This window comes from Lytechinus pictus, chromosome 6 (genome assembly GCF_037042905.1).
Source record: "Lytechinus pictus isolate F3 Inbred chromosome 6, Lp3.0, whole genome shotgun sequence".
NCBI lineage: Eukaryota > Metazoa > Echinodermata > Echinoidea > Temnopleuroida > Toxopneustidae > Lytechinus > Lytechinus pictus.
In genome coordinates, this window is record NC_087250.1 from 4,405,397 (window position 1) to 4,433,395 (window position 27,999).

Below are 27,999 nucleotides of genomic sequence, written 5' to 3' on the forward strand. Positions count from 1 at the left end.
AGCCGAGATAATGCTGAAAGCCCCGTTCACGGCGGCCATTTTGAAAAATCCAAGATGGCGGCCATATAGGGGGTCGGTGCAAATGAAAACATTGTTATTTTGATTCATTATACAATAAAGGTTCCAAAAAATGTATAGTTTTCAATACAAAAAAAAATCCGGCGAAATTACATAGTGAAACTGACTATTAGTAATTGGACCTTCGACTTGGCCACCACTGCAGCTCTGTAGATGACGCATTGCATCATTGCATTGGGGAATCCCCGCTCGAATTACGCAATCCATTGTATTGCAACATATCCTTCGTGAAATCAAGACAAGCCTACCCCCTCCCCCTTTTTTTTGTTTGGACCAGAATACCACGGAGTAACAACGCGTCACATTTCCATAATGATTATTGAATAGCTTTGGTAATGACTGTAAGTTGACATCGACTCTGGAAGATAATTCACTGAGCAATTCGAATCTTGGAAACGCCGCTGTGTATCGTTTTGTGTGTAATAATACTGCCAGATACATGAAATGGGATCAGGATGTGTTGTGTGTGCCATTGTTGTTGTATCAATTCTAATCGGTAAGTATTATGATGTGCCCGTATTGGTTAATGGGGTTCATCCTGTATATGTGGCTGTGTATTAATACTTTACTGTAAATAAATGCAAAGACAAAGTCATTTAGATTAAGGGTCTGTATAGCTGGAAAAGGTTTTCAAAGAGGTGCTGTTTGTTTCCTAACACCCCCAACCCCCTGGAAAAGAAACTTTTTACTCCATAACTGAAAGAAATTTAGAAGAAAAAAAAACAATGACAGGCAAAAAGCCCCAAAACAAAACATGGTTATCACTTAAACATTAAGTTGACTTTGTTGAGAAAAATTATTATATAAGTCCAACAAAAGAGAAGAGGAAGAGAGGGATAAGTAGAATGACAATGCGATAATATTGCATCGTCATTCTTACTTTTTTAAGAATTAAATTGCTTTTTTAACCCTTGGTGTAATTGATATCTAGTTAGTTTTATATAAAGTGATCTCTCTCTGAAGATATATTTCTTATTTGACTAGTCTACGTGCCTTATAGATTTAGACTGACTGAAAATAAATTTAATAGACACTGTTGAGGGTCAATTGAAAGTAGACATGGTAGAGAGAGACATAGAAAACAAATATTCAAAAGATTAGGGGATTGTTTTGATTTTTACAAACTAAACGAATATTGCTTTTTTTGTATAGCATTTTACCAAAGGTTTCCTTACCAAAAGCGTCATGGTAACCTTAATAAGAGAATCATAATTAATCAATTCACTCAATATTGTTGTATATAGAAGTGCAAATACGTTTTATTAGGTTTTGTTTTTCTTTTGAAAGAGCGAATTCTCTGACATATCATGTGCGTTTAGTTATTCTAGACTTACTGCCTCTATACAAACAACATAATGATTTATCTTTCTGATTGTTTTTTAATTGTTGTTAATAGTTTACACTTTCTCCATGGCTTTCATTGTATCCTTTATCAAAAACTTGGTTAACTCTTTGTTTGCGCGCTGACGTTGAAATTTTGCACATTCGTACAATTTAATTCAACAATCGTAATGATAGTGTTCTCCCTACCTTCAAATTAGAAAAGCTAATAAAAGGCAATAGTTCTTTGATAACAATAAGTATAAATGATGGACTATGGAAATCTTGAATTAAAGAAAATAACATGGAAACAATTGTCATTTCTTTTCCCAAAAAATAATTAAGCGTGCAAAGAGTTAAAGAGATGCTCCGTGCTGAAGATATTAATAAATAAATGAATTTCACAAAGCAACAATTCTGCAAATGTCATCAGTATAGTATAACAAATAACGAAGTTATCAAATATCGAAGTTTTGCATTATTCCGGTGAAACAGTTCTAGGCAAGTCTGCATGAATATTCATAAAGTGTGCTGATGTCATATTCCCACTTGTTCTTTTGTATTTTATTATATGAAATTAGGTTTATTCAAACATTTTATACCAATGAACTAAAACAGTTGGATTGACAACTGACTTAGTGCATTCGTTATTTCTTGCTGCAACTAATTTCCTCATAATGGAGACACATCATTTACATATTTATGAAAAAATGAAACTATTATGATTTCATGTAATGACATAAGAAAAAGTTATTTCATGGAAATGAACTTCAACGGGAACGCGCCCAGTAAACATTTTCGAAAGAGTCGACAGATCGACCTGTCAGTCATTGTGACGTCATCGAAAGTTATTGTACACGTTCCTCGTGTAGTTACTGTTTCGACCGAGCTCATCCTTTTAGATTTTTTTGAGGTTTTGATCATGGCTGCAGCATCGTCATCGGCTGCGTCTGATTCTTTAGACTTTGAAGATTCAGGTTCTGAATATCATTCCAGCTATTCAATTTATTTACTATGAATCCACACGTGCAACCACAATAGGCACTTCTCGCTCCAAACGTCAACAACGCTCATCAGCTTCTTTCCCCGACGTCATAATTGTCACGTGATATACGAAACCAAATCGGGTTGAATGCTTGTGGGCGGGGCGAATTTGGCTCTATTTTCAATATAAAACTGCCTTTGAACCTGATGTGGGATGTTTTTCGGGTAAAATATTGATGGAATCGTAATTAGTAACCACTAGGCTAACGAATAAATCAGCATCTTTGCTGTATTTCATGGGACCTTTAATGAAAAAAATTACGATACTCTGATGTAACATTTCCCTGACTGAAAGGTAAAAGTCTGGTCGAATAATATCCTATACACACTTTAAATTTTAATGTTATTCGGGTAATTCTCAGAAAAGACAGGAAATAACATTAAAATCAATTTTTTTAAACAAAAGTTGATTATTTTTATACCACTAGATTCCTTGACCTCATAGGGTGGTGTAGGTGCAAAAAATATGATTCTAGGTTATTTAGAAGCCGAGATAATGCTGAAAGCCCCGTTCACGGCGGCCATTTTGAAAAATCCAAGATGGCGGCCATATAGGGGATCGGTGCAAATGAAAACATTGTTATTTTGATTCATTATACAATAAAGGTTCCAAAAAATGTATAGTTTTCAAAACAAAACAAAATCCGGCGAAATTACATAGTGAAACTGACTATTAGTAATTGGACCTTCGACTTGGCCGTCACTGCAGCTCTGTAGATGACGCATTGCATCATTGCATTGGGGAATCCCCGCTCGAATTACGCAATCCATTGTATTACAACATATCCTTCGTGAAATCAAGACAAGCCTACCCCCCCCCCCCTCCCCCTTTTTTTTTGTTTGGACCAGAATACCACGGAGTAAGAACGCATCACATTTCCATAATGATTATTGAATAGCTTTGGTAATGACTGTAAGTTGACATCGACTCTGGAAGATAATTCACTGAGCAATTCGAATCTTGGAAACGCCGCTGTGTATCGTTTTGTGTGTAATAGTACTGCCATATACAGGAAATGGGATCAGGATGTGTTGTGTGTGCCATTTTTGTTGTATTAATTCTAATCGGTAAGTATTATGATGTGCCCGTATTGGTTAATGGGGTTCATCCTGTATATGTGGCTGTGTATTAATACTTTACTGTAAATAAATGCAAAGACAAAGTCATTTAGATTAAGGGTCTGTATAGCTGGGAAAGGTTGTCAAAGAGGTGCTGTTTGTTTCCTAACACCCCCACCCCCCTGGAAAATAAACTTTTTACTCCATAACTGAAAGAAATTTAGAAGAAAAAAAAACAATGACAGGCAAAAAGCCCCAAAACAAAACATGGTTATCACTTAAACATTAAGTTGATTTTGTTGAGAAAAATTGTTATATAAGTCCAACAAAAGAGAAGAGGAAGAGAGGGATAAGACGAATGACAATGCGATAATATTGCATCGTCATTCTTACTTTTTAAGAATTAAATTGCTTTTTTAACCCTTGGTGTAATTGATATCTAGTTAGTTTTATATAAAGTGATCTCTCTCTGAAGATATATTTCTTATTTGACTAGTCTACGTGCCTTATAGATTTAGACTGACTGAAAATAAATTTAATAGACACTATTGAGGGTCAATTGAAAGTAGACATGGTAGAGAGAGAGATAGAAAACAAATATTCAAAAGATTACGGGATTGTTTAGATTTTTACAAACTAAACGAATATTGCTTTATATGTTGTCTGTTTTTTTTTTTGTTTTTTTTTAGCATTTTACCAAAGGTTTCCTTACCAAAAGCATCATGGTAACCTTAATAAGAGAATCACAATTAATCAATTCACTCAGTTTTTGTTGTATAGAAGTGCAAATACGTTTTATTCGGTTTTGTTTTTCTTTTGGAAGAGCGAATTCTCTGACATATCATGTGCGTTTAGTTATTCTAGACTCGCTGCCTCTATACAAACAATGATTTATCTTTCCGATTGTTTTTTAATTGTTGTTAATAGTTTACACTTTCTCCATGGCTTTCATTGTACCCTTTATCAAAAACTTGTTTAACTCTTTGGTTGCGCGCTGACGTTGAAATGTTGGACATCCGTACAATCTAATTTAACAATCGTAATAATTAGTTTTCTCCTTTGCCTTCAAATTAGAAAAACTAATAAAAGGCAATAGTTCTTGGATAACAATAAGTATAAATGGTGCACTATGGGAATCTTGAATTAAAGAAAATAACATGGAAACGATTGTCATTTCTTTTCCAAAAAAATAATTCAGCGTGCAAAGAGTTAAAGAGGAAGAACATCACGGAATATTGCAATTTCAAATAAAGTTAAATTCTACTTCCCGACTCGTATATTATTGAACTTATACTCTACGCTGATACTCCCGCATTTGAACTTTTGTATTATCGCATGGGGGTTAGTCCTGATTTTCATTTGAATAGACTTTTACTACTCCAGAAAAAGCTTTGCGCGTTATTTGCCATTCCCATTATCGGGCACATACGAACGTTCTTTTTAAAACTCATGGTATTCTTAAGATACATGATCTTTACCATTATAATCTTGGATCTTTTATGTACAACCTTAGTAAAAATGAACTACCAGACGTATTTTATTCTATGTTTACAAGAAATATCAATGTTCATCACTACCCTACAAGATCTGTTGGACTTTTCCATTTATCTATATAGAACGAGGACATTATTAACAAACACACTGTTCATATCTTCTGGCATCAAACTTTGGAATTCACTTCCGCAAACTTTACGAAATAAGCCAACTATTCATAGCTTCAATAGAGCACTTTAAAAAAACCTAACCAATAACTATAACACTCACATCATTCATCCTACTTAGGATATCTTGTGGATATTCTGTTCTTCCGGATCCCCCCCCCCCCCGCCTTTATTTCGCTTCTTTTCCCGTCTCTTTTCATTCGCTCTACCTGTGCAGATTTGTTTTTTGTCTGTTTTCTTTTATTCGTTTTTTGTCCTTTTTTTCCAATTTGTTTATTCTTGTACTATTTTGTATGTCTTATTTTGGTATAACTTTTTGTCATGCCTTGTTTTTGTACCGTTCTGTCAAGTCCTGTTTTTGTAACGTTTTGTTTTGTGTGTCCTTTTCACTTTTTCTCCATATCTTGTAATATAACCCAGCCTTGTTTATCTTTTACTTGGGAGAATATGTAAAAAAAATATATATTTAACAAGGATTTACATATAATTTCTACAAGAAAGATATAATGACTTGTGTATTATATATATTTTGAACTTCAACAAGAAAGATATGATTTGTATAGTATATATATATATATATATATATATATATATATTGAACTTTGTATTTTGCATTAATGTGTCTTATTTATTGAAGGAAACATTCAATAACAAACATTGCTTTTCAGAAGGTTTCTATTTCATTTCATAATGTTATATTATATTTTGATTTACTTTGTAACCTTGTTGAAATTTTGGCATGAATAAATTCGTTATCAATCAAAGAGATGCTCCGGGATGAGGATATTAATAAATATAATAAATTTCACGAAGCAAAAGTTCTGCAAATTTCATCAATATCTGATAACAAATAACGAAGTTATCAAATATCGAAGTTTTGCATTATTCCGGTGAAACAGTTCTAGGCAAGTCTGCATGAATATTCATAAAGTGTGCTGATGTCATATTCCCACTTGTTGTTTTGTATTTTATTATATGAAATTAGGTTTATTCAAACATGTTATACCAATGAACTAAAACAATTGGATTGACAACTGACTGAGTGCATTCGTTATTTCTTGCTGCAACTAATTTCGTCATAATGGAGACACATATTTATGAAAGAGTGAAACAATTATGATTTCATGTAATAACATAAGAAAAAGGAAAGTGGGAATATGACATCATCTGTCCACCTAATGAATATTCATGAAGACATGCCTAGAACTGTTTCACCGGAATAATTCAAATATTTAAAATTCTATAACTTTGTTATTTATTATACGATTTTGATGAAATTTTCAGCATTTTGCTCTGATTTCTGTCGTGATGTATCTTTCTGTTTGACCCTTTGTAAATGCTTTATGCAATAAACCCCTCCAAAAAAAGTTTGAAACTCTGAGTTTGGCCATTAATTTCTCCCAAATCCCAGTTTTAAACAATGAAAATAAAAGATTTTTTAAATCATCACTTTATCAAATATTCAAAATCAAACAAAGGAACATATAGACCGGCCAAACGTCAAAAAGTGATCGAGATAAGGATTCGTCGGCAAAATTTGTTAATGCTTGGCATCCTAGCTAATAGTCTTGCAAAAACACCCAGGAATAGCGTACGGCCGGATGCCAAGCGTAATTTTGCGTGAAAGTGTCATTATTAGCGTAAAATCTGAAAGAATGTCAAAATCACGCGTTTTGATATTTTGACGGATTATCATCATATTTCAGATTATCCTTGATATGCAATTATTTTTATTTGGAGATTCAAATTATAAGTCTCAAAAATATGCATTTAAAATTTGAATATTACACACAAACATAAAGCGCAGTGAAACATGAAACCGCGATTTACTCATTATAAAAGTTTGTGAAAAATATCAATAGTTTGAAGTTTTGTTTTACGCAACTTTAAATTCTTCGATTTGAATGCGTTTAAATGCGAGCTAGAACTTCGGTCTCTGTATTTGGTGAGTGGAGCCAACGGAGTTCAGCGGAACAACGAACATAACAGAGACCGAAGCATTGGGTCTAATTACGTATAAATATGCATTAAACCACGGATAGCTATGCATACCGCTCAATGAAATACTTTCGGACGAGTTGCGGATTGACTGGCACTTTCATTTCATTTTTCATTTCATTTTCAACAATTACAGTTTATTTTGTACATTTTAACATATAAATAACAAAACATATTTCAAGTATTCCTGTACAAAAATTATATTCAAGATTATTACATATCAAGTTGGAAATGGAGGAGGCTGCTAAAAAGCGGAGCTTGTAGAGTGCAGCCTCCTAATAAATATTCTTGTAGTTGCATAACATATAAAAATAAAAATAACGACTAGAGCATGAACCAGTTAAATTAAAAGAAAATAGGGGAAATTAAAATAGAAAAGGAAATGAGAAAAAGAGAGATTAAAGGTCTCCAGAATCCAGCCCCAGCACTCACAGACGGACCTCGTTGATCATCAGGAAAACGAAAGAGATGGAAAAGCGTACGTGACATGATAATCATGTTTGATTTTTAAAAATACAAGAGTTTGAGTGATGAAGAGTTAAATTCAATGGATATCTTGGAGAAATGTTTTGAACTTATATTTGAAAGAATTAAGGCTTGGTGATTCTTTGATGTTTTTATTAATAGTTCCCCAGAGTCTAGGGGCTTCAAAAGTAAAAATAGATTGTGCAAGGATGGTCCGGGGTAGTGGTAAATGGAATTCATCTGATTGACGTGTGGGATATTTGTGAAGAGTTTTGTTTTTGTTAAATGAAGAATTAAATATGAATGGTAACATATTATTGTTTAACTGATACATGAATTGACCGAAGTTATATTGGTACAGTGTTTTTATTTTTAGAATGTTATTGTTAAAAAAACAACTCATCTGTGTAAGATCTCCAGGACAAGTTGAAAATAACACGCAATGCCTTCTTTTGTAAAAGTAATATTCTATCAAGGTAGGTTGAGTGTGTATTTCCCCAAACAATTGCTCCATAATTTAAATATGGTAAAATTAATGTTGAATAAAGCATTTTTAGGGAGGAAGTGCGAAGAAAAAACTTAACTTTGTTAATAACACCAATATTGCGTGAAATTGTACGACATATAAAGTCGATGTGTGTTTTCCAAGATAATTTGTTGTCTATTATGAGACCTAAAAATGTTGTTGTAGTAACAACTTCAATGTCTTTATTGTCCAATTTGATATCAAATGGCAATTGTTCTAAAGAATTGCTAAAAAGCATGCATTTCGTTTTTTGTACATTAATTGACAATTTGTTAGCCCTAATCCATTGTACCAATTTATCCAGTTCAGTGTTCAGTACATTTATTAAAATATCGGGGATAGGATGAGAGTATTGTACATTTGAATCATCTGCAAAAAGGACATAAGATAATATTTCAGAGGAGTTCTGGATGTCATTTATATAGATTATAAATAAAAGAGGGTCCAGGAGGCTGCCTTGGGGAACACCCCAGTTAACATTTTGTAGAGAAGAATTTTGTTCATTTATGCTTACGAATTGTTTACGATTTACGAGGTAGTTTCTGAACCACTCCAAGGCCTTCCCACGAACTCCGTAATTGTCAAGTTTGTAGAGCAGTATTTCATGATTTATAGTGTCAAAGGCCTTGGAGAGGTCCAGAAAAACACCTATTGTATGTTCAAAGTTGTCAATAGCTTTTGTGATTTTGTCAATAAATGAGAGAGTGGCATGAGATGTACTATGTTTTTGGCGAAATCCAAATTGAAAATCAGAGATTATATTATATTTATTCAAAAAATGTAATAATCTTGTGTAGATCACCCTTTCCATAACTTTAGACAAAGTAGGTAATAAAGCTATCGGTCTATAGTTACATACATTAATCTTTTCTCCTTTTTTGTGCACTGGTATTATCTTTGATATTTTCATATTGTCAGGCACGACGCCATTACTTAAAGAAAGGTTGAATATGTATACTAATGGATCAACAATATATTCTATAACATTCTTTAATAAAATATTGTCAATACCATCGTGACCACAGCTTTTTTTGTTTTTTAAGTTGTTCACTATATCTATTATTTCATTTCTATGTACTGGTACTAAAAATAAAGAATTAGGGTTTGGTTAGTGAATGAAATCCGTAAATTTTTGTTGTGTTAATGGTATATTGTCTGCAAGACTTTTTCCAATTTGTGTAAAGTATTGATTAAATATATCAGCTATACGAAAAGAATCATGAATTTCAACATTATTGTGCTTTATTGTTTTTATGCGTGCTTTTGTGCTTTTTTTTTAATTTATGGCAGTGTTTATTGTTTTCCATGTTTTATTGATGTCGTGTTTGAAACGAATTAATTGATTTGTGAAATATTTTCGTTTTTCACTCCGCAATAATTTAGTGAGGGTGTTTTTATATGTAGTATATTTACGATGTGACTTTTCTGAGCGATTAATTTTATCGGCATAGTATAAGTTATTTTTGCGATTTATTGATCGTAATATTGATTTCGATATCCAAGGAAGTCTTGGACTCTTTTTATAATTATTACATTTACTGACCAATGGTACATGTCTATCTAAATTTGAAGTAAAATTTTTCATAAATATATACTTTAACGTGGGATCTAACTCGGCTCGACTCACGTTAGCTTTCTCCATGCTACCGATGCACGTCGTGTCTGACTGCGGCCGGGTCCCGCCTTGGGGCCATTATTGCATGCAGGCATGTCCACATATGGGAATGACGATGTAATATTGATGTGGCAGATATGGCAAGTTCCGACTCGGAGTCCTCGTATAAGACACAATAGAAGTCCGGATGTATTTCAAGATAGTTGAGCCACATGGCTCATTTGCTTGTTTGTTATATTAAAACAGTAGTCGAGTACATTTTATTTAACGCACTTGCCGGCTTTAAACGAAACTCGATTTTCAATTTCATTTTAATTTCCCAGCGTGTTTGTCCCATTGAAGACACCGTTAAAAAAATCGCATCGAAATCCCCCAAATCGCCAAAAATCCAAAACCCGAGTGATTTCGAACGCGACTCGAGTGATTATAATAAGCCAACTGATTATGTCACACAATCACAGTGTTCTATTTCATCATCATAAATAATTCAAATTTAGCCCTATGGGCGAAAATTTGATTTATGTTGGCTCACGTACAGTTAACTTGGTATTTCCATGTATACATGATTAAGGGCTCATGGTTACAGTATTTCTGTGTTGAATCATTTTTTAACTACGCAGTAAGATCAAATTATACAAATAGTTTTCATTTTTCATTGTTTTCTTTAGTTTACTCGGCTGTGATCTCGTATGTCTACTTCAGGACTAGCAATCCAAGTGAGTATACATATGGTCATATACTTTATGAAATCAAAATGTGCATGATACCACCTATTTAGATTTTAATTTTTTTAACCCCCCCCCAAAAAAAAAAAAAATACAAAATACAAAATCCGTACAAATGTCAAGGAACAAAATAAACTAGGTTAAATTCGGCACGAAATGTTAGAATCGAAACGTTGGGACGGTGCGACGGTGACCTGTAGGGGGCATTAATATTTGTATTATTAGTCGTTGTATCTTGAACATCATATCTTGAACGATAAATCCTGTTCAAGATACGATGATAGATCATGACCTTACGACTGATAATACAAATATTAATGCCCCCCTACAGGTCAACGTCCCACCGGACAACATACCGCCCTCTATGGTCGATGAGAGTTCAGCAATAAAATTACGGTAACAACTGAATAATTTTAAATGTTAATCATATTCTAACCACATTGTAAAACTCTTAAGCGTAACTCTGTAGTACTATGAAAACATGCAATATTATACCTAATTTATATGTTCGTTCCATCTGATTTTCTTTTTTGTAGGCCTGACGAAGGCCGATGATGGCCAAAAGGTTAATTGCAATAAAAAGAGAAATCTGGGAGCTACACTCGTCGTTATTCTGTCTTCCAAGTATATATATATATATACATATATATTTATGTAAATACTGCACATCTTAATTTATGTCAACAACGTGAACAAGGTCGATATCTTCGTCAGAAATTCTGAAGCAGTGATGACATATATAAATAATGCATCGGCGGTTTTAGTTATCGTGATAATAATTTCATTGTCTCACCTGCATAGCAGAGTGAGACTATAGGCGCCGCTTTTCCGACGGCGGCGGCGTTAACACCAAATCTTAACCTGAGGTTAAGTTTTTGAAATGACAGCATAACTTAAAGTATATGGACCTAGTTCATGAAACTTGGCCATAAGGTTAATCAAGTATAACTGAACCGCATACATTCGTAATTCCGAAGCTTCGTTATTCCGAAGGTTTGGATATTCCGACGGTTCGTTATTCCGAAGGTTCGTATTTCCGAAGGTTCGTAATTCCGAAGGTTCGTAAGTCCGAAAGCGAAATGAGGTTCGTAATTCCGAAGGTTCGTTAGTCCGAAAACAAAGTGAGGTTCGTAATTCCGAAGGTTCGTTAATCCGAAAACGAAATGAGGTTCGTAATTCCGAAGGTTCGTTAGTCCGAAAACGTAATGATTAACGAACCTTATTTCGTTTTCGGACTAACGAACCGTCGGAACAACGAACCTTATTTCGTTTTCGGATTAACGAACCTTCGGAACAACGATCCTTATTTCGTTTTCGGACTAACGAACCTTCGGAACATCGAACCTTATTTCGTTTTCGGATTATCGAACATCCGGAATAACGAACCTTCGGAATAACGCCACAAATGTTCGGATTAATGAACCCTTTTACGTTTTCGGATTAACGAACATCGAGGTATAGGCAATTTACGTGTTTCGGAATTACGAACCTTCGAAATAAAGAACCTTCGGAATTACGAAGTGTAACCTTACTGAACATCCTGCCTGAGTTTCATGTCAAATGAACTTTGGCCCAATTGGGGTATCTGTTGAAGTACCATCATAACTTTAAAAGTTTATAGATCTGACTCGTGAAACTTGGACATAAGAGTTATCAAGTATCACTGAACATCGTGTGCGAGTTTCAGGTCACATGATCAAGGTCAAACGTCATGTAAGGTCAATAAACTTTGGTCACGTTGGGGGTATTTTTTTTAATTACCATCATATCTCTGTAAGTGTATTGGTCTAGATCATAAAACGTGGAAATAAGAGTAACCAAGTATCACTGAACATCTTGTGCGAGTTATAGTAGTTTTCAAAATCAGCACTGCTGCTATATTGAATCGCGTGATGCAGGTGAGACCATCAGAGTCATTCCACTTGTTATTTTTTTCCTCTTTCCCCTTTTCATCCAAATTTAACTCTTGTAAACACAATTTGCATGCTACTTGTGGTTCATGTCCCCGTCATGATGGAGAAGGTGAATTATCTTTGGCACATGAGTGATTGCCTTGCTCCAAAGTAATCTCTTGAAAGTTCGGAGTCAATGTTTAGTTCTGCAGTAGGCCTATCTGGAAAGCGGTCTTACACTTGCAGTTGAAAGTATTATACCGTGTGTGTAAAAAAAATTACACCTCACAAATCTTCCAAGGGTTGCATTAAAATCAATTTCAAAACACCTTTTCTGTAATTTACATTATAAATCAGTTCTGAAGATAACCTTATTGAAAAGGGATTTGCAAACATGTTTATTAAATCATGTAGGATTATGACTTCATTGGCATCTGGGTTCACATTTGTTACGGTCATGCCTTTGGCGCAAATCAAAATTCACATCCCTGCAAAGAATGCCTATTGATCCAGGCGTGAAGAAATACCACATAAATATGGTATTAAAGTATTTGGGAGAAGATACTCTTTCCAGCTATATACAATGGTTACGTGTTAATATGTTTTCTTATTGAATTGGGACTTTGTGAGGTGTCAAGTTGTTGATTTTTCTCTTTTTTTTTGTTTTGACTCACACGGTAGTATTTATAGCACACAACAATTTGATATTGATTGAAAATTGATAAAACACTGCTATGCATAATATTTAGGAGCAACCATTTCCTACTGGAAATAACGCCGTGTATGCAGTGTATTAACAATTGCGTTCACACAGCGAACTATGCAAAGTGATACTCATTTGACAATACATTTTCTTCGTAACAGTTTCGGAATTCTTGTCAAGTGAGTGTGAGAAAACTCCCTATTCTTCACAAGCAAGGGTACCAATACAGTAAGAAAGATGACTATCTCCAGGAATATACCAGCCACTAACCACCACGTGACGTCATAGGAGGATGATATATGAGGTATTTTATCTAAAGAGAGATTTAGAAGAAAAAATAGTATGAAAGTTACAGGGGAAAATGCAAGACTACAGCATGATTCTTCCAATAATTATCATTCATCTTCAAAACTGTTTCTCTGATTAACGGTTCACCATGTGTAATATGAAGAATGGAAGGAAATGCAGGCAGAAAGATTGAAATGGAAAGACGAGATAGGATGAAAAGAGAAAATGAGAAGTACTCTTTTCTTGAAAGTGAGTGAAGTCCTGAAAAGGACTGTAAACCAGATGAGATGAGCTGAATATGGCTTGAGTAGCGATGGTTTGAGTAGTAACAGGTTAGAGTGAAGAGAGGTTACTCGACGTTTTCATCCTATCTCGTCTTTCCATTTCAATCTTTCTGCCTGTATTTCCTTCCCTTCTTCATATTACACATGTTGAACCGTTAACCTTCTTTCCGTTATAAACTCCACCATGCAAACCTACAAAGATCATCTGTTACTCTGATTGTCCACTGTTCGTGTGGTAAATTCATTGAGTCTAGTGCCATTCTGTCCAACATTTCGTTAACAACCATTCGGTCCAATAACCATTTGATCCAATCATGACTTCGGTTTATCACCAGTTCGTCTATGACCATTTGGTTTCATAACCGGTTGATCTAATGCACGTTGTATTTTCATTAACTTTGCCCAATGAACACTTAGTCTAATTGGACCAAAAGGTTATGGATTAAATGGTAATTTGACTTATTGTGGTGAGTGGACAAAATAGCAATTAGACCATGTGGATATTTCGGATGAACTGATGGTAGACTAAATGATAGTAGACGAGTTGGCAATTGGACGAATTGGCATGGGACCAATGAAAATAAGCAGTTTGTGTTATGGCAGTAATTGACTCCCGTAGGAACTCGTCAGGACAGTTTTCGGCTGATAAAACGCTAAACTGGTATAACCAGTAACAATAAAAAAAAATTAGGTTTAAGCATATCAGGCTTACTGGTTGATCATTTTATAGATAATATAACTTTTTTCCATCTCGGGTCTTTTATCAAAGTGGAGACAATGGCGGAGCGGGGATTCGATCTTACAACCTCCGGTTAAGAGTCCCAAATGGCGAAGCGGGGATTCGAACTTACAACCTCGCGATTAAGAGTCCAAAACACTAACAACTAGACCACACGACTCACCGACGGCTGCAATAATTTTCTACTACCGTGTCTATGACATTAATGTTGGTCGAAATGACGACATATTACTTTTTTATTAGACGACATGACAGGATAACATAGTTCATGGCATCAAACTAATAAGGCTACGTCGACATGTAAAAATAAAATGCCCCAGCTTCTTGACAAAATGGCGCTATCGGCCCGAATTCACAAAGGTGGTTTTGGAAGCCATCGGTTGAACTCGTTGTTTATGCAGGTTCACTGCATAAATTTACGCTTATTTACGGCGTATAATAAACCAAATATCAGGCTTTGCGAAAGCATAGTGGAATTATTTATCCGATTATTTATCAGTATTGGTCCTTTATCTCTTAGATACGCTGTAAATTGAGCGTAATTTATACATGAAATCTGCATAAGCCATCGGTTCAACCTAGTCTGCAGGCATGCACAGATCCTGATTGAAACTTTGATAAACAAGTGTGTCTCCACGCAAAGACTAGCACATACAAACCTAAGCAAGAGTGCCTTCAGTACACAAGGCATGAGTAGGCTGCACATTCAGACCCTTAACTCGAGTAAAGGGTTTGCAACAGCAAACTCGGTTCAACCCTACGTCTTTGGTTCAGCAGATGGTTTTCAAAACCATGCACCTTTGTGAATTCGGGTCATTAAGTCAAAGATAGGTAACTTGTCTAATAGTAAGCCTGCAAATCGAGCGTGGCAAACGAAAGTGTTCCAAGATGGTCTTTTTTAAACTGTAAAAAAAGTGGCTCGACTTTTAATACCTGAATAGAAGTCTCCAAGCAACGTTCCTATACCCATGGAAAACGGTCCAGCGGCGAAAACAACATCCTTCTTGCCGAGAGACGCCCTCTCGCGAGCTGCTAGAGTTCCCAATATTGCCCTTCCTCCAATTGTTCCTGCTCGAATGCATGTCGTCACAATAATCAAATAGAGAGTAGATAAAAAGACGTCACACAGTAGGGAGGCTATATCAAGAACGGTACATACGAGGTAAACGGTGACAGGACTGAATCGATTGTCGCAAAGGAGACCGACGACAACCCTTCCGCTGATGCCACCGATCGCTGCAGAGAGCGATAGAAGAATAAGGTTTTCTTGTACGTTGAATCCCTTTTCTAAAGCGTTGGGAATGATTAAGGAATGCCAGCCGCAGTATCCAAGGGACACAAGAAACATTGCTATAAAGAAGAAATTGAACGCTGGATCGGTGTAAAAATCAGACTCCTGAATACCGGACACTATCCTGCGAAGGAATCCGTTTGGTAACTCACAATCCCTGTCCAGTTGCTCAGTGGTTCCTTCCTCTACACCACATGAGGGCGCCTCATCAATTAAAGGATACGATTCTCTCCGCGAGGTGTCAATCACACTGCTGTCTGAATCGGACTCTTCTTCTTCATCACCCATTTCTACACCGCGACTATAAGAAGTACTAGGAAAACCTTCACTTTCCTCCACGACATCTCCTTGTCCGGGTCTGCAATCGTCCACTCTTCTCCAACCGGAAGTTGCCGGGAATCTCACGGCAGCAGCACAGGGTATGATGTTACCCACAAGTGCACCAAGGATCAGAGTACCGCCCCTCCAGCCGTAACACTCCCCAAGGTATAAAGTCAAGGCCGACAGGCTCACAACACCTATCCCTATTCCACAAGTCGAAATACTATAGATGAGATTAAAGTGTTGGCTGGCGAGATTACTTAGTGTGATTGAGGCAGTTGTCAAGAGGATGCAGTTTCCTAGCCCTACAAAACAAGAAGTATAGAAGGAATTCTATGTGTCAATTCAGAATCAGGCTTAAAGGCAGCGTCCAGGCTGGAGATATCTATATCTCAGTAAATAGAGTAAAATTCACAGAACCAAATGCTGAAAATTGGATCAAAATTGCATAACAAATAACAAATTTATTGAATTTTAAAAATTTGCATTATTCCGGTGAAACAGTTATAGGCATGTTTTTATGAATATTCATTAGGTTCTGTTTCTGTTTGTGGTAACTCCCGTAGGAACTCGGCAGGACAGCATTTTGCTGGTAAACGCCAAGTTGGTATATAACCAATTACCTATGAAATATTTTACGTCTAGGTTAATCAGTCATAGTGGCTGACGTTATAGACGACAGATATCACTCTCGGGTCTTTTTATCAAAGCGGAGACAATGACAGAGTTGGGATTCGAACTCACAACCTTGCGATTACGAGTCTAATGCTTTATCCACTGGACCACACGACCCTGGCTGATGATGTCATATCCTCACTTTTCTTTATTTTTTTATGAAATTAGGTTTACTCAATTTTTGTTCTAATTACCAAGAACTAAAACAATTGGATTGAAAACCGATTAAGTGCACCAGTTGTTTATTGCTGCAATTATCATAATGGAGACGCATCATTTGCACATTTATGCAAAAATGAAACATTTATGATTTCGTGTAATAACATAAGAAAAAGGAAAGTTGGGATGTCACATCATCAGCCCACCTCATGAATATCCATGACTATGTGCATATAACTGTTTTCACAAAATATTGATAAACTTTAAATTTCAATAACTTTGTTACTTGTTATCCGATTTTGATGAAATTGTCAGCATTTTGCTTTGCGAATTTTACTCTCTTTATTTAGATGAATATTTTCAGCCCGCACCATCCCTTCAATAACAACAATAATATAGGATTTGTATAGCGCACGTATCCACCTTGCTAGGTGCTCAAGGTGCTCCTTTATTACCCCGGCTAAACTAGTCTACCGATTCTGGTGCACACAGCTTTTTGAGGAATTACTTCCTGCCGGTACCCATTTACCTCACCTGGGTCGAGTGCAGCACAGTGTGGATAAATCTCTTGCTGAAGGGAAACACGCCATGGCTAGGATTCGAACCCACGACCCTCTGTTTAAAAAGCGAGAGTCAGAACCACTAAACCCCGACGCACCCACAATACCTGATAATAAGTTGCACCAGATTTAGCTGTACTGCCATATAGGCGCTGAAGCATTCAAGGAATTTCTTCCTACCGGATACCCATTCACCTCACCTGGTTTGAGTGCAGCACAATTTGGGTATATTTCTTGCGATAGGAAAATACGCCGTGGCTGGGAATCGATCCCACGCCCCAGATATTAAAAGACGAGCGTCATAACCACTAGACCATGGCGCCCTCACATTAAAATAAATGTATAATTGGTAGGCCCATCATCTTCAATACGGTATACCGACATAGAGGAATCGGGCAATGGCGGATCCCGGGTTGACAATTAAAGGGGGAGGACCATTACTTATTCAAATTTTTCAACACAACAATAAATCATTCGACAATTTAGTTTTAAAAAAATACTCTAATCACACATAACTTGACACGGGGTGAAAAAAATATCTTTTAAAATTGTCCTCTGTTTCCTCCAGCCACATCATCCACCACTGAAACTGAAAGGCCTCGTAATTGGTAATAGGCAGACAATTCGGTGGGTTCACAGTACGGTGCGCCATCTATCGGTTGCAGCGGACAGGGCGAAATTCGCAATGCCTCATGGGAAAAAGTCGACATCTGGGGCCTTTGAGGAGTTAAAATTGTTGCAACTTTGCCATTATGGCAACTACCATGGTAATCTTGATTTTGATTGGCTGCTGAGCCCCGTTGCCATGGTATAGTTGTCATAATGGCAAAGTTGTTTACTCTTTATGAAACGGGCCTCTGGGGCCTGTTTACTAGGGTCCAGGGGGTGGAGAGAACTTTACCCGCATATTTCTGTGCGAAATTTAGACCGTTTTGGTGAATTTCTGCCATGGGGTTTCCATTTTGAAGCATCACAAGTCACATTACATGCAGTTCACTAGCACTGAGCGCTGCCTGTGCCCGTGCGCGATGTTGACCGCAAAGTTAGACAATTGGCCTGTTCGCTGCAACCGATAGAGGGCGCACCATATTGTGAATCCACCGAATTGATTTACGATAGTCACTTGATTTGCTAATCATTTATTCAATTCAATTCAATTCAAATAAATTCAACTGAATTATCAATCATGTGATCACCATGGTACAGATTTCGGGCGAATTTGTTATGTTACATCGATTTTATAAATTATAGATTGATTAATGCATAACATAATACTTACCGCATATTGACATCAATATTCGAAGAGGACCTATTTTAGATACAAATGACGTCATCATAATACTGAAGGGAATCAGGCAAGAAACACATATCAACATCACGCGACGTAGAGGGCGTTGTTGATATAGAACTGCCACTAGAGGAGCTGCGTGAACAGAGAATATAGTACAAAAAGACGAATTATTTTATTATTTATATTTATTAAAATACATTCATTCAGGAGAACACATAAGATCAGTATAAGAACGCTGTTTACATCAAGGTCCTGAAAAGGTTAAGAATCAAATCTGAAAAGGAATACGACCCGTTGAGTATAGCTTAGGGGACTTTCCATTCCAAGTTTTACTCACTTTCTATCATTCTCCTGTTCTTTCATATCTTAGTGAATTTGAGATTATATTGCTACTTGTATATTGTAGGAAAGGGAGCACCCTTTCCTATCCCTATGGGGTCCTCAAAATAGCAAACATGCTCCAGAATCGCAGATTTTGTAGGCAACCCTCCATTGTTCTTTACACAAATTTTCAGATTTTCCCCGTTATTTTTCAAATCGCAACTTGCCTCCTTCTGAGCATAACATTCTATCATGGGAAAATATAATTTACACCACACATGTTAAGGTCAGGAAGAGATAATGTGCAATATGTAAAATAAAGGGGGAAATCTGAAAATTTGTGTGCAAAACAAATGGAGAGTTTTTTCCGCCATTTTGAAGCATGTTGGCCCGTTTGAGGATCCCACAGAACATACAAGACTTTCCAACTCTCACAACACGCTGAGATTTTAGATTACTTCTCTTAGTTTATTCTTTCAGATGAGATTGATTCTCTCCTTGTATTTGGGTTTCATTTTAGTATTACATCTCTTTTTTTTTTAATATAATTTTTTTCCTTCAAATTCTCACGCTTTCCCTTTCCTTTCCTTTTATGCTTAAGTATTTCAAAAACAATTTTCCCCGAGGCGAGGTCGCCGTACCCGCATCGATTTCCCTCTTTACACTGCAAAACGCCGGTGTTAATTTAACACCAGCCTTGTATGTATATCGGTCCACACCGGAGAGGTGTTGAAACAACACCGGTTTGGCTTTTTCCTATAACCCCGACGAACAGAGTTCGGAGGATGCTGTGGATTTAGCCTCGTCGCGCCGCAGCCGCGCGCCGCCGACGTTGTCCGCCTCCGCAGAGAGTTCCTTGTGAGCGCTCTACCAGCTGCATTTCTTCTCTGATCATCTTCAAATTTGGCATGAAGGACCATTATGAAAAAGCAAAGCAGCCTATTAAAATTGATGTGGGCGGAGACATCGTTGCCATGGTAGCAAGAGTTTTTTGGGGTTTTTTAAATAGCAGAGATTTCCTTGCGAGTGGTCTACTGGCTGCGTTTCGTCTCTGATCATCTTGAAATTTTGTCATGAAAGTCGCTATGGTTAAACACAGCCGCATATTGAATTTAGAGTGGGTGGATATATGGTTCCCACGGTAACCATATTTTTGTGGAAAATTTTGTAAAACTTGTAACTCCTGCTTTTTTCCAGTTTGTCATAACAGATGGCACACAGAAGCAATATTAGAAGGTAAAGCGAAGATCGATGCCTATCATTTTGGTTGGGGTGAGTTTTTATTGTCATGGTAACAATCCAAGCGAGTGTTACCAATAACTATGACAATCCTGTGTATCATGATTACTTCATTCCAAGGTACATGTATCATAATACCATGCTGTTTCCAAATAGAAAGTTTGTCATAGCAGATGGCACACAGAAGCAATGTTAGAAGGTAAAGTGAAAATGCCTATCATTTAAGTGGGGGGGGGGTCTTGTAGGATTAGGTTTACAAAATATATCCAGATTACTCTATAATTGTAGTCCCCAACAAGTGCTACTGGAGAATACTTTGGGTTCTGCAGAGTCACGCTGCTGCGTCATATTATTGTCATCAAATTTGGTAGCCACAGTCAAAATGGGGGCAGGGTCATCGTTGCCACGAGGATTGTATTTCTTTGTCGAATTTCTGTGTGAGCTCAATATATCACAACGATGGATGGTGCGGTAGGTTTGGGGGATACATGTGCTCGGCAGAATTTATATTTATTAAAGGGGAAGTTCACCGTGACAAAAAGTTTATTGTAAAAATAGCAGAAAAATAATAAAAAAATATTGCCGAAGGTTTGAGAAAAAATAATCAAATAATTAAAAAGTCATTAGGATTTCAATTATTTGATTTGTGACGTCATATGCGAGCAGCATTCCTACATAGCGAATGGTAAAATATAAATGAAATGTCATTTTCTTAGAAAATTGAAAATGGTGTTCACTGTACCTTTTGTATATCAATAGACAAATCATTTCACACCCGCTCATGAATAGAAAACAAAATTAAGTCATCAGGAACCATACAAAATTTGAAATTCATGCATTTTACATTACATAACACATGGGGCAGCTGCTCGTTTATGACGTCACAAATCCAAAACTTTGAACTCTAATTACTTTCTTACTCTTTAACGGATTTTCCTCAAACCTTCACCAATATTTTTTACTATTTTTTTCTGCTATTTTTACAACAAAGTTTTCTTCAGGGTGAACTTCTCCTTTAAAGGACAATCCACCCCAACAAAAAGTTGATTTAGATAAAAAGAGACAAATTCAACAAGCATAACTTCATCAAAATAGGATGTAAATAAGAAAGTTATGACCTTTTAAAGTTTCGCTTAATTTCACAAAACAGTTAGGCGCACTTCCTAGTCGGTATGCAAATGAGGAGACAGATGACGTCATCCACTATTTCTTTTGTATTTTATTATATGAAATATTCTAATTTTCTCTTCATTGCCAAGTGAAAAAACAATTTCTCCCTGAACATGTGGAATTAGCATGGTTTAATACTATATGGTTCAGTCAAGTTGGTCCTTATTGTCAAATCTGTAACTAATGAAATATTGTATAAATCAAACAGTAAAAAAAAAAAAAAGTAAATAGTGAGTGAGGGACATCATCGACTGTCTTATTTCCATGTCACTCACTTTGCATATCACTGTTTTGTGAAAGACAAGCGAAAATGCCTTAACTTTCTTATTTCATATCCGATTTGGATGAAACTTTCAGCATTAAGTTAGTTTGATTTTTCTCTATTTATTCGAATCAACAATTTTCAGGGGTGGACTTGACCTTTAACCAGTGTTGTTTAAACACATCTCGGATGTGGACCGATGTACGCTGCCTGGTGTTAAATCAACACCGGAGTTTTTGCAGTGTACCGCCTGTACGTCCCAACGCCCCGGCTTAACTTACGAAATCGACATTCTCTTTCATTGAACCAAATCCTGAAAAGAAATATGGGTAACAATTTTAATGGGCAAATATTTGAGATAAAACATGACCTATTTTCACGAACTCCAGTCATGATTCAAATCACAGAGTACCGTTCTAAGTTTGAATGTCATTCAAGGTTTGAACCCGTTGAATGACACTTTCAAACCAAACGTGAACAGTATTGATCTAATTTGTAATAGGCGTTTAGGTGGACAATTGAAAATGGTGTCATTTTGAATATTGAAGTCTTTGAAGAAAAAGTTTAAATTGGATTTCCAAGTTATTTTTTTTCCTCTGTCAATTTGCTATATTTTGTACTCTTTACAATCGGATGGTGCCAGATGGGCTGGGACATGACTGGGGCCCCAGGGGCGGATCCAAGATTTTTCAAAGGGGTGGGGGGCACATTATCCCGAGAAAATTTTGACAAGCAAAAAAAAAAAAAAAAAAAAAAAAAAAAAAAATCGGTTTTCACTTTTAAGGGGGGTGGCACACTTTGGTTTTAACGGGATTTTTACATTACAAATTCTAATGGTGCCTCTCAAGGGGGGGGGGGGGGGCACGGGCTGGCTTTGCCCCCTCACCCCGGATCCGACAGTGCTTCCCCCTATCAAATAAAAGTACCTACACAAAATCCTTGCACTGTCGGTATCAAAATTCAACAAAATTTTTCTTTTGACTCCCACCACTCTCTTTTTTTTTTTACTTTTGCAATATATCATTCTGTTGACCATCGTTCAGCTCCATGTTGTGTTGTTTGAAAAAAAATCAGTTTTTCAAGGGTGGGCAGGTTTTTGCTAGGTTTTTAGATAGTGAGGTAAGTAAGGATATTGGACGATAGCTGGAAACGAGTTGATTGTCACCTCTTTTAAATAATATTGTAATAACTGTGGAGATTTTCATTCTTAGGGACCCGTCCAGTACAAAGAGATAAATTAAAAGCATGTAATAATAATAATAATAATAATAATAATGTGACTTATAAAGCGCCAAATCCACTCTGTAGAGAGCTCAAGCAAGGCACATAAAGAGCTAAGAGTTAAATAAAAGAAGTTTTAAAAAAAAAATTGAAAGTTTCGACAGAGGTACATTTTTTTATGTCTTCAGGAAGGCTATTCCACAAGGCTTTTCCCCCCAAGTTTTTGAAACTTTTGGAATAACAAGGAAGCCAGAAGTGGATGAGCGCAAAGACCTGCTTGGTCTGTAGTAATTGATAAATGAAAGACTGTATTTGTACCATACATGTACCATACAATGTATCATCGATGGCTGTAACAATTCTTTTAATTAGAAAGTCAGGTAAACCTTCATACCACCAGGGTTTTTATTGTTCTGTACATAACTAACAATATTAATAATTTCGTTGTTACACATTGATTACCCCCCCAAAAAAAGAAATATTCGATCATCCAGACCAGATTTCCAGCATGTGCAGGTATCCCACTAGTTGATCACAATATACCACTTCGTTATTCCGTTCTGCGCATGACCAGAAGAAATGAGATACAAGCACTAACTTTGATGTCTTGATTATTCGTATATTAGTTCATTAGATCAACAAAAAACAACAATATACGTCCACTATATAGCGACTGGAATTTTCACAGTTGGCCAAGTACATTTTCATAACAACATGTTATTGCATTCAAAGTAGAAATGCAACAAATACCTTCATGGAGTATTCATTGTGTGTTATTCTAGTCACCTAGTCTATTAAATTTCTTCATTCTGCTATGTAAGGCATTCTTATATAATAGACCAGTTATAGTAGAGCGGATTAGCTCCAAAAATCACAACAATTGTGCAAATTTTGACTAAAGCATAAAACTTTCACAAGTATTAGTATATGCCATAAGATTTATTTTAAAGATGGGAGGTAAATTTATAAATGCCATTTTCGGCCGTTGCCATGGCAACGGATTAATTTCTCCAAAATAACATACATTCCCATATAAATGGTAAATAAACATGATATAGATGACCAAAATGATAATTTTCAGGCTCCCGATTGAAAACATACGAAATTTAAAAATATTCAAGATCATCAAGATAGTTCCAATTGGTCCGTTGCCATGGTAACGGCTTGTTTTTCCCCAGAAAAATAAAAATTTTGATTAAAAAAAGTTGTAGATTATGATATATCTTTAATTTCCCCTAATTTTACAGTGCTTAACAAAGATATTTTGGTTGCTAAATGTGTAAATTACATTTCAAGCCATTGCCATGGCAACCAAATAACATCTAATATTGGCGTGGTATATCCTTACAAATTTACCAAAGACTCGCCTTAACTCCTTGATTGCCTGTGGTGATCTCCTGCTGGAGGTGGTGTACCAACCTCAACCTCTTGGTTATTTGCATGAATAATTTATTTAACAATAAATATTCAAATAAGATAATTTGTATACAAAAAGAAGTACATGAATATAAAAGGCTTTCAAATGAATATAAATGAGCCTCTATATATGAATAAGCATTACTTTAATACGTGTACTAATGGTTAAACCATTTTGACATCAGGGGCCCGTTGCATAAAACTTTTTACCTGAGAAAACTCAGGTTGTTTTTACCGGAGTTTTTGCCCTTTGTTAAAGTCAATGGCAGAAATCAGACTAACCTTAGTTTTCAGTTTTTACCTGAGTTTTCTCAGGTAAAAAGTGTTATGCAACAGGCCCCAGGTGTAGAGAGAGACTGCCCTGATAAAGGTTGGTCAGATGACCAACAAATACCAAACACCTCTGATGAGCGCAGACAAATACATTGTGTTCAAAGATACAATATCTTGTTTGAAATCTGCCTATCATAATGAAAGAAATAAAAGGTCATGCATTTGACCAAAATTGCCCATGAAGTAACTACAAACTGGTCTATTGTACATACATTCCTTACTCAATGCTAGATATTTGTTTAGTTGCACCATTTCGAATAGAAAAGGCAGCTCCGGTGGAGCGACTCGTTATTTAGAAACTACAGTATATTGAATTGTTTTGTCTCCTATAGATGCCGATTTTTTAAAAAGAGGTACATGTAGATTATTGCTTTAGATGGCTCTTGACAAATACAAACATACTGAACATAATGATTCGGGGTAAATATTAACAATAACAAGCGAATTCGTAACTTTGCTTGACATGTTATGACGTCATGCATGATAGGCCAACTGTAACTAATGTACAATCATTTTCATACATTTCAGAACTCCTCCGTATCAATGGTATCACCCTCCGCGCACCCTTCGTTTACAAAATCACCTACTCCTCCGGATCCCATTAGCATGCAAGGACATTTACCTTCACTGCACCTACACTTTGGAACGCTTTACAACTGCACATCAGAACCAAGACAACAGTTGAAACATTCAAGAAAGCACTTAAATGCCACTTCTTCACCACGAAATAAACTTTTATTGAACATTTATAATTTGTAGTTTACCTCTCATTATGTTATTGTTATGCAGGGACCTATCCACGGAGGATTGGTCTATTGTTACTGGGGGTGCTGAGCTTTGTCACAGCACCCCCAGTAACAATAGATAATCCTCTGTGGCCAGGTCCATGTTGTTATGTTATTATAATTATCATACTTGCCTGATATATGTAAAGCGCTTTGAGATGTTTTTTTGATATATTAAGCGTTGTATTAAGCTTCACGTATCATTATTATTATTGTCATTATTATTAATTAAAGACCCTGCAGAGATTCGTGTGGTACTGAGTATTATACGACCTCACGCGAATAAAGATGTCACGTTTGGAAACAATTATTACCGCGGAAGAAGATAAAATTAACTTTTTTAAACATTTATATTGTGTAGTTTACCTTTTATTATGTTTGTTATGTTATTATAATTATTATACTTTCCAGATCCTTACAATAGTTAATAATAATAATCTTGTGCGTCCTTCCGTTTGTTTGACGGCGCTTTTCTCCGTGGTTTTCCACTCAATCGAGCTGGATTTTTTTTTTCTAAACATGGTTAAATTGCTCACAGATTGTCATGAGGGGGTTATTTGTGGTATTTTGGTCGCATTATTATTATTATTTTTTTTAATTCGTGACTTTTTTGCATTCCTTTTCGCAGCCCTGAGCACAGAATCCAAGTTCCCAGTCCCTTTTACCTCTCTCGACCGGGTCAGCGAAATACTATGCATGCATGCCACCATGCTAACCGTCGACCGGGTTACCAGTGCTTCCACTTTTCAAAACGGAACTTCCTGGAATTTACTCTGAAAGTTCCTGGAATTTTCCGAGTGTTCTCGATCCAGTATTCCAGTAGTTATAATTCACTTCTAATTTTTATTTATACACACACAATAAAATATAGGACCCAGTGCCATAATTGGGCCAACAATTTTGAGGGCCAGGGGCGATCCATGAAATGGGCAAAAATCTGTATTGTAAATTGTAATATCCTAAAGATTTTTCCAGATTTTAACATTTGGTACAGATCCATTTAAGCAAATGACGATATAACTGTCGAAAAAAATCCGCTTGAGTGAGCACCACTTACTTTTGAAAAGGTAGTGAAAAATGATTTGTGAAGAACTTTGATATAGTTATGCGAATAAAAGTAGACCTTAATCATTAATCATGAAGAAAACGTGGTATTTAGCTGGTAAAATTGACTTGAAGATATCTTTTACCTTTTTTTAACTTCTTTCCTTGCCAAAAACACTTCGAAGAGTGCATTGCGCCCCACCCTTCTCCCCCACACACCGAGGCCATCGTGACGATATTTGCTTTACACTGAGCTGTGATTTACATGAAATGGCTTAGGCTTGACTTTCATTTTGTTAATCATTGTCAAGCTTGGGAAAAGTGTGGAAAAACAAGTATTAAATGAAATGTAAACCCACTTTAAATGATAAAAACTTAGTTTTAAAAAATGCTGGAGATGTCTGATAGAATTTTTGGTTCAGATTCAGTTATGTCCTCAGATCCAGCTGGCACAAAAAAGGGTAAATGTTGTTTTTACTAAGTGTTGAAATTTCTATTTGGTTGGCAATTTTTTTACAAAATGCTTGAATGTATCCGTTTTATTTCAATTGACTAAAAATGCAAGGGAAATGAATGAGAAAGGGTTCGCAGGGTAAGTTTGATTTCGCCCTTTCCCCTTGACACAGTGTGAAAACAAGCATTTCTGCGCAAACAGATTTCTGCGAGCTTTACAAAAATGGGCAGTGCTCACTCAAGTGTAACATTCTATCAAAACTGTTACTTTCATTGGATAAATGAGACCCAAACCCAAGAATATTTGTGAACAAAAATACCCACTTGTTGTATCTTTTTTATTCCCAGGGCTTTTTCAAAGTGTATTTTTTTTTATCCGCACTGTATATTTCATATAGATAGTTTTATGTCAAAGCAGATATGAACATACTGAGTAAAAATGGTCAATCATTCAGTCCTTAACTTTGACATAACATGCCATCTCATACACAGCAAAAACTGCGGTGTTAACAGGTGTACATAGAGGACCACACCAGTTATTTTACACCGGTGTTAAATTGACAGTGTTAGTTTAGCACATATAGGTGTTATTGCAACACCTTTGGTTGCTACATGTACACTCTTTGGTGTTATATTCAATCTCTAGGGTGTAATTTTAACACCAGAGGGTGTGGTCCTCTATTAACATCCACTGGTGTCAGTTTTAACACCACAGTTTTTACAGTGTATATTCTGATCCTATTTGTACCAGTATTTTGCCTTCGTTTGACATGTTTATATTTTGTTTGACATGTATTTTACAAAACTGTGTTGGACATATATACATGTTTATTAAAAATGTAGATATGAATGTAACAGAGTAAAAATAGTTTATCGCTTCAAGGGCCAACATCGTGTAGCTAGACATGCAAGGACCTTTTTTATGCATTATAACATGCCATCTCAAATATTATAATCTTTTCATCTGTATACTATCGTAGCATATACCTTGCCTTTAATGAACATGATTATATTTCACACATTGTGTTTTACATTTCTATTAATAAAGACATAACCTCACA

The 27,999-nt window shown here is 36.0% G+C and overlaps 1 protein-coding gene and 1 long non-coding RNA gene across 2 annotated transcripts; one reads left to right on the forward strand and one right to left on the reverse strand.

Moving 5' to 3' along the window:
- Nucleotides 1-274: 274 nt before the first annotated feature.
- LOC135154501 (uncharacterized) lies at nucleotides 275-27,999 on the forward strand. The gene is made up of 5 exons (XR_010293851.1): nucleotides 275-574; nucleotides 10,435-10,482; nucleotides 13,248-13,390; nucleotides 20,213-20,287; nucleotides 25,185-27,999. It is a non-coding gene; the product is annotated as an uncharacterized LOC135154501 (long non-coding RNA).
- On the reverse strand, nucleotides 12,678-18,824 carry LOC129263900 (uncharacterized). The gene is made up of 3 exons (XM_054901816.2): nucleotides 18,683-18,824; nucleotides 15,331-16,314; nucleotides 12,678-13,399 (listed from the first exon to the last, which is right to left on the reverse strand). Exons 1-3 carry the CDS (start codon nucleotides 18,777-18,779, stop codon nucleotides 13,218-13,220), a joined length of 1,263 nt encoding a protein of 420 aa, XP_054757791.2. The 5' UTR covers nucleotides 18,780-18,824; the 3' UTR covers nucleotides 12,678-13,217.